The following is a 7,040-nucleotide window of genomic DNA, read 5'->3' on the forward strand; positions in this document are numbered from 1 at the left end:
TTGACGAAAACGACTAAAGTAGCCGCTGACGTCGTCACACGTCCACAGGCGGATATCCTTATAGGCAGCAGTAGGACTGGATTCCTCCTTGCAATGCCGAAAATTGCTGTACGAGCCCGACCCATCCCGACCCTCGCCTGGCATGTCGGTGTTCCCATCGCTGGCTTCTCCTTCTTCTTCGTCTTCTTCCATCATTTCAACTTTCATTTTCGAACCGGATAAACTTCGTCTATCGTTGTTTTCCGCTTTATCGTCCGACTGATTGAGCTCATCCACGTGGTGACTAATCTCCTTTTCACTAAATCCGGCAAAATCCTGCTGTTGCACGGCGCTCGCCTCGTCCTCCTGTTTAATACGCTTCGGCTTTCCGGGTTTATTCTTGTGCACGCTGGTAGACGCCGTTCGCTGCTGATTCTTGCCCAAACATGAAGGGCACGTCCAGGGAGATACCAACGATTTGCGTGGCAAGCGACCAGGGCCATTTTTACCACAAATCCGGCAATGTCGGAAAGCTGCGTGTGTCGTCGGTCTGCCAACCGATACCTTTGACGGCGTGGTGCTGCTGTGTGCTCCGTCGGTTGAAGAAGACGATGACGGTGTTGCCGTTCGAACGGGTTCTGACTTCGGAGTAGTTACTGTGACGGAATCTGCATCTCCACGACGATTTCGTTTTCGGGGCACATGATGATCGGACGGATCAAACACGATTTTAGCTTTCTGTATTAAGAAAAAAGATGGAAAATTACATATTTACTAATAACGCAAATTCGAAATTACAAACACCAAACACAGCTGAAAAGCCCAATTACACACGGCTAAATCACAGGGAACGGAAACCATACCAGGGCCGCTGGATATGAACTGTGTGCATTCGTTTTACCTTAGTCCGAGATCCAACGCGTGCAGTTATACGATCACCGTCTTTCCCGTGATCGATGGTCAACTGTTGTGCTGCTTTTCCCATCGCAAAAGGATGCTGCTGAAATTTCCTTGCTTTTCCACGCATCCAAATGGATTCGCCGGACCGACCGGTTGGCTAGCAAGAGGACAGTTCCTCGGCCGTGGTCACGTTTACCCGTTCTGCGGTATGAAAGGATACGATAAGGATACGAAACTGCATTCGCACGACGCGACTGGATGCGAAACGCTTGGCCCGCTGTTATTGATGGTTGTTGTTGGAATTGCTGCACACGCTAGAAACGCTTCCCACTTAGCAAAGGTCGGATGAATTAATGGAGAAATCGTCGCAGCTTCTTAATTTAGGTCTACTGCAATAATATTAGGATGATCTATATTCCTCGGGGATAAGATATGATCAATTACTTAAATGATATCCAGCAAGTGTCTAGGAAAAAACTAACCAGTCCATCATGTCGAATGTACGAAGTGCAATCCTCCTCAATTTGGCCTCGATACTAACTGCACCCAAAGGGAAGTCGCTGCCACTCGCCGGCAAACTATCAAATTAAAGAACTGAACTTATTTCTTTCTTGTTTTGTTTTATTTTTGATCCACGAAAGCGATCCACTTCCCTTTCTAAAAATGACGAACATATCGAATTATTGGGGATAATTTGTTGCAGTTTAATAATTTTAACAACTTATGATGCGCCATTCTTAGTTCGCTCCCTATGCCGTCGAAGCGGGGGAACTGATAAATCCGATACAAGGAAACATAAGGGATAAAAAAGAAGAAGGAAGAAAACACTCCCACCTCACAGCCAGGCGAAGCTTAGAAGATGAAATTGTTTGACGACGGTAGCCACTTACTGCCGCAAGAACTCGGTGGCGGATCGTCATAGTCGTCCGAAGGCCGTCGATTGCCACCACCACTGCCGAGCGATAGAAGCGGCATTTTGGAAGCTTTTTTATCTCGCTGTTCCTGCACCTCGCGGTGGTACAACAGATTATCATCCCGCACGAACTCCTGCAGTCGGCTGGGCAGTTCGTTCAGTGCCGGAAAGGTTTCGTAGCCGCTAGGATCGAGTGCCGCTTCTTCGCTGGCCGCTACTTCACCGCGGATCGCCTGCGAAGAACCATTACCGTCAACGACCAGCTGGTAGAACAGAATGTACGGCGTGTTCGGGGTCGGAAGCTTCTGTAGCTCAACGGTCGTACACTCTGTGACGTAGTTATCGTTGAATTTAAACCACGTACCGGTACCGTCCTGAGCGTAGGTGTAATAGTGTCCCGAATCCATGCTCGTACCGTAGTGTACGACCACCGCATAGTTGCGGTAGTGCAGCTGCCGCTGGTGCCCATCACTATCGGTTACGACAAGCGAAATGTTCTCGTTGTGCAGGATCTTGTTCATAAGTTTGGCCCGTAGCTGACGACTCTGGTCATATCGGAAGTGTTTTATCGTAAGTATCAAATTTTGTGGCGGTACCGTGACGGTCACGGAGCGCTCGCAATCGCGCAAATGCTGGCATCGGTCGCAAAAGTACTGGTTTTCCCCGGCCAGCTTCTCGGATGAGCAGTAGAAGTCGAGCAGCTTCTGCACGGAATGTGTTCCATCACCGTTCGCCGTCATGGTGTTGTCATCCGGAAAGGCAAGATCGAGGGAACGGAACGCTTCGATCGTATGATTAGTGATGTTGCATACGGTGCATCGACACCCAACGGAAAGCTGACCCTCGAAGGTTTTCTGCACCAGTGTCTTGTTTGAGGACCCAGCGGCGCCACCACCACCATCACCACTTCCGACGAGCAGTAGTTTCTTCTCTTGCTCATGCAGCCGATCAAGCAGATAGCTGAGAAACTCGGATGAATCCTGTTGATAACCAGGAGCAAACCCCGGGGGACGGGTTGTTGCCAGCACTGCTCGTGGCGTCAGTTCGGGCCTGCGGGAATGAATGAGCAGAGCGAGCAGCTGCTGAATTTCGGAAAATGGTGGCGCATCGATTTGCTTCATTAGAACTTCGGTGCAGAATCTGTGGAGAGAGAAGAACCGAGAATGTTTAACAGTTTCCTTTGTGGCTGTTTGTGTCATCTGCTGCGCGCTCTGCTACATACTGCTTGGTCATGGCCAGTGCTTGCACCACACTGTTCATGTAACAAGTATTGCCTAGGTTGACCAAACCGACACGGGCGTTTGAGCGGATCAACGATGCATCCGTCTCCAGTGAGCCGTCGTACGACTCTGCATAGTTATAGTCCAGTCGACCATCATCCAGCTTTTTTTTGCAGAATGTGAAGGAAAAGCGATGCGATCAGTCAGGCGATGCCGAGGATTCGAAATTGTTATGGCCGTGCTTACCGGTTGAAGATCCTCGACCGACTCCAAACAACTGATGACTGGAGCAAGTTGTTGCTGATAGTGTGGCAGTAGCATCAATTCCTTGCACTGTTTCAGCTTCTCCTTGCGCAGATTTAAAACACAGTTCGTTTTGCCCTTTGTCTAAAATTCAGAAAATGGGCAAAATGACCTCGGATGACGCACTACCTCCCGTCACAGCTCGTTGCTCACCAACAATCCTTCCACCATCTGGACGATCCACACGTTCAGGTTCGGGGCAAAGTTGATCGTACACAGCCAGTCGATGAAAACGGTCAGAATCTTCTTGATATGTTCATCGCTAACGTTCTTCGAACAGATCCATGCGGCGCCCTGCTTCGGTTCCATCAGGGCGAGCATGATCGTCGTAAAAGGCGACGGGAACTTTTGCGAGGACAGCGCATCCGCTGCGTACAACTTCTCCAGGCAATCCTTCACTAGCTCGCGGTAGGCCTTCTGTTCGACCAGCTGCTGCAGCTGTTTCGTGATAGCATCCGCCAGCAGCCGCACGTTCCGGATGTTGTTCTTGCGGATCGAGTCCCGCTGGTCGGCGGCCAGTAGCACCACGATGTATTCGCATATCTTCTGGTATTCCTCTTCGGAAGGGCGACTCAGGTTACCATTCTTAATGCTCTCCAGCAAATGCTCCAACAGTTTCCAAAGGGTGTGCGCTGAATCGCTGCTGCTGGCCGAACCACCTTGCAACGAGGATGAGTCGTCGTGGGTCGTGTTCTGATTGATCGCCATCGCACCGAGCGCAAATCCAGCACAAATCCAAAGTGGATTTGCCCTTTTCCACTATTTTGCACTCTTGTTTTTGTATCCTGACAAATCTCTTTTTTCTCTAGTTTTTTTTTTATTTTTTTTCATCTGCCCCAAAGTGTTTTAACTATAACAGGTGAAGTCATAGCACTTCATTCGCCGCCATGTTGGATTTTTGCTTTGGTTCAGTGGCTGTCAAATACATGTTTACCAAATCGACAGAAAGCGTTTGGCGGTACGAAGGATATCCGGAAATTTTCAATGATTTTGGTGCTTATTCTGTAACTTGCGATTACGATGGCCTCAGGCGTTCGATGATTCATGCGAATTTCGAAACGTTTCGAAAACAATAAACAATTCAAAATGACAGTTTGAAGTAAAAAAAACTGTTAATTAACTTGTTTTTTTTCGGTATAAAAACGACTTAACCTTTGTAATAATAGTATACGATTAGCAGAAAGAAATTATTGATGCACAATCAGGACGCTATAACTGTTTTTCAGATGCTAGATGCTCGATGTAAACAGAACGCCAGCTGTCGACCACAAAAATGCACTCGACAGTAGGCGATCGTGAACACAAAAATGAACACAAAATGAACCAAATGAACCATCGCCTAGAGGCCATCGTAATCGCCGTAAACTTTTTGGCATTACATTCGGAGTTTACGCTAGAGTTTACGCTTCATGAATCCCCGGCTTTACGCTTGAGTTTACGCTTCATGTATCGCCGGCTTACCACTGTACGTTGTGCAAACTTACGCCCTGTACTCGCTCAAATTTGTTTTTAATCCAACTTTAAAGCATGTTTTAGGAATATTGGAATCTGGAGAAGCCGTTTTGGCTTTATTTTCGATCAAGTTAAGCTTTGGCTTTAAAATATAACCATAAATTGCTCATACCACCTAGTTGAGGTTGATCGAAAAATAGCAGCGCTAACAAACTCAACGAATTCAAATGGAAAAAAATCATTTTAAAATCTGTTTCTGTGTCACAGGATTACACAGCGTTTTTGTAGTTCTTGGTAATCGTTGGACATCTTTATTATGTTATTCAATTTCCTGTTTTGGGGGAATTCAGTCCAAACAGAGTTTACCATAGCCCACACTTTCTTCAAAATGTTCAGTATTGCATTCTTAATGTCAGGGATAAAAAAAATCGACCGTTTTAGGACGAGGAAGGATATAGACCATTCGATTTCGCTGTCGGTAAATTTTGCCTTTGAACAGTTACTGGTGCTTTTGGAGTCATTATTTACGATTTAAAAAACCAGTTTTGGGCATTTTGTATTCAACTCTTGAGAACATACACATTTTACATGCTATCGATGTAGTTTGTTACTACTATGGGCTCTTCGATACGATGAATGGAGCATACGCTGCAGTGAAGAAACAACTCCGAATCATATTTTTGCGAAATCAATTTTCTCAGAGATTACGGCGTTTTTTTGGTTCGTTCTTGTGTGCAGAGATCATTTTAATGATCTTCGCTTTTGTTTGGTGTCATACAGTTCGATATTGCTTCTATCTGTTCATATTATATTTTTCTATTCCTTAATGGATCAAAATACGAAGGTCACACCACAATGTAAACGATCGGGAAGCATCTGTAATTTTATCTATAATTTTTCAAACGTGTTCCCTCCTCCAAACTACTATAAAAATACACAATGCTCTTGCATACCCAATGAGCAACTATGTACGTTCTAGATGACGACGAACGTTACATCGGCCTCTTAATTCATGTGACGACGTACGTTACAACGAACTGCTTCGTGCAGAACTTTTGCAGTTCGCCGAACTGTCCTTCGTCCCAAAGATCGTCGGCAAATCGTCAGCCAAAGTTTTCAAGCCAAATGCTTTTATTATAGCATTTGCTATAAAAATTTGAAAAATCCGTTGCAGATTTATGGCATATTTCGTGTATTTTTAAATATTATAGCAAAAAATATTTAAAAATTAACTCACCAAAATGTTCTTTTATTTATTATTCATACAATAAATTTACAAAAAAATCATATTAAAATTAAAATTAAATTAAATAAATTACTTAAAAAAAATTGGTATTGATGCTGTTACTGGTGCTGGTGGTTGTTGTCGCGGGTGCTGTCTCCGTAGTTGCGCCCGGCATCGGTGGTATACCCATCATCCTCATCCGTCCTGCGGCAGTCCAGCGTCATCCATCGCCTGCTCAATCTGAACGATCCTGTTCCGGACTCTGCAACTGACGCAGTAGCTGTGGCATCATCGTAACCATCTGCTCCTCCTGCACCAAAAGTAAACCAAACGAAATAATACAAAAATTAAAAATTACAGATAAAATTAATCCTAGTTCAAACCGCTCACGTACTTGAAGCATAATCAGTGTTTTCCCATTTCCTGTTTCGTTTCTGAATCTACCGTAGATCCGGCAAAATGCCCCGCCCGTAGACACGCGTTTTGCACAGCTGTTCTAGGACGAGCGAATGTGTGTCGAGTCAGAGGGGGCGGTGGATCGATCGGGTGCCTTTTGCGGTTTATCAGTTGTAGCCCATTGATGAGTGATTTCTTTGGTTTCTTTGTTGCATTGCTCCATGCTTGGCCTGTGGCCACTCGTTGCTCTCATCGTTCCGAAATATCGGCTCGATACCGCCTATGGAATGTAAGAAGAGCGGAATGTCGTTAGTAAGAAAATTCACAATGAAATGTGTCGTCAATAATTGGGTTTTCTCTGTCTGCAGCTGCCAGTCGATGCAAAACCTTGGGTTGTCCGTGATTTCAATGATTGCGGGCATGATCATCGATAAGGGTGGCTACTTTATGCTGAAGATCTTCTTCATTGGTTGGTTAATCGGTTAGTGACGGTCCGTTCAATGGTGTTGCCAATGTTTACTGATCTTCTTCTTTTCTTCTGATAGATAAAATTAATCCGCTCACGTATCGTCCGCCAACGCCACCTACTTACCCAGCATCGAAACCTGTAATCAAATAATGTTGATAAAAATGTCCCGGATGATTTATCAAA

The 7,040-nt window shown here is 45.3% G+C and overlaps 2 protein-coding genes across 2 annotated transcripts in view; both read right to left on the bottom strand.

Moving 5' to 3' along the window:
* The window catches only part of LOC126581791 (uncharacterized), a 1,401-nt gene extending 282 nt beyond the window's left edge, over positions 1 to 1,119 (bottom strand). The window contains exons 1-2 of the mRNA XM_050245675.1: positions 881 to 1,119; positions 1 to 717 (exon numbers count right to left, since the gene is read on the bottom strand). The exon at positions 1 to 717 is cut by the window's left edge and continues 27 nt beyond it. Coding sequence (XP_050101632.1) covers positions 1 to 717; positions 881 to 1,006 — 843 coding nt within the window. The 5' untranslated portion in view covers positions 1,007 to 1,119. The remainder of the gene's footprint in view (positions 718 to 880) is intronic.
* Positions 1,120 to 1,485: 366 nt separating this feature from the next.
* On the bottom strand, positions 1,486 to 4,126 carry LOC126570427 (ubiquitin carboxyl-terminal hydrolase 38). The gene is made up of 4 exons (XM_050228167.1): positions 3,469 to 4,126; positions 3,259 to 3,399; positions 3,015 to 3,175; positions 1,486 to 2,932 (listed from the first exon to the last, which is right to left on the bottom strand). Exons 1-4 carry the CDS (start codon positions 4,021 to 4,023, stop codon positions 1,732 to 1,734), a joined length of 2,058 nt encoding a protein of 685 aa, XP_050084124.1. The 5' UTR covers positions 4,024 to 4,126; the 3' UTR covers positions 1,486 to 1,731.
* Positions 4,127 to 7,040: the final 2,914 nt, after the last annotated feature.

This window comes from Anopheles aquasalis, chromosome 2 (assembly GCF_943734665.1).
Source record: "Anopheles aquasalis chromosome 2, idAnoAquaMG_Q_19, whole genome shotgun sequence".
In the NCBI taxonomy this organism is placed as follows: domain Eukaryota; kingdom Metazoa; phylum Arthropoda; class Insecta; order Diptera; family Culicidae; genus Anopheles; species Anopheles aquasalis.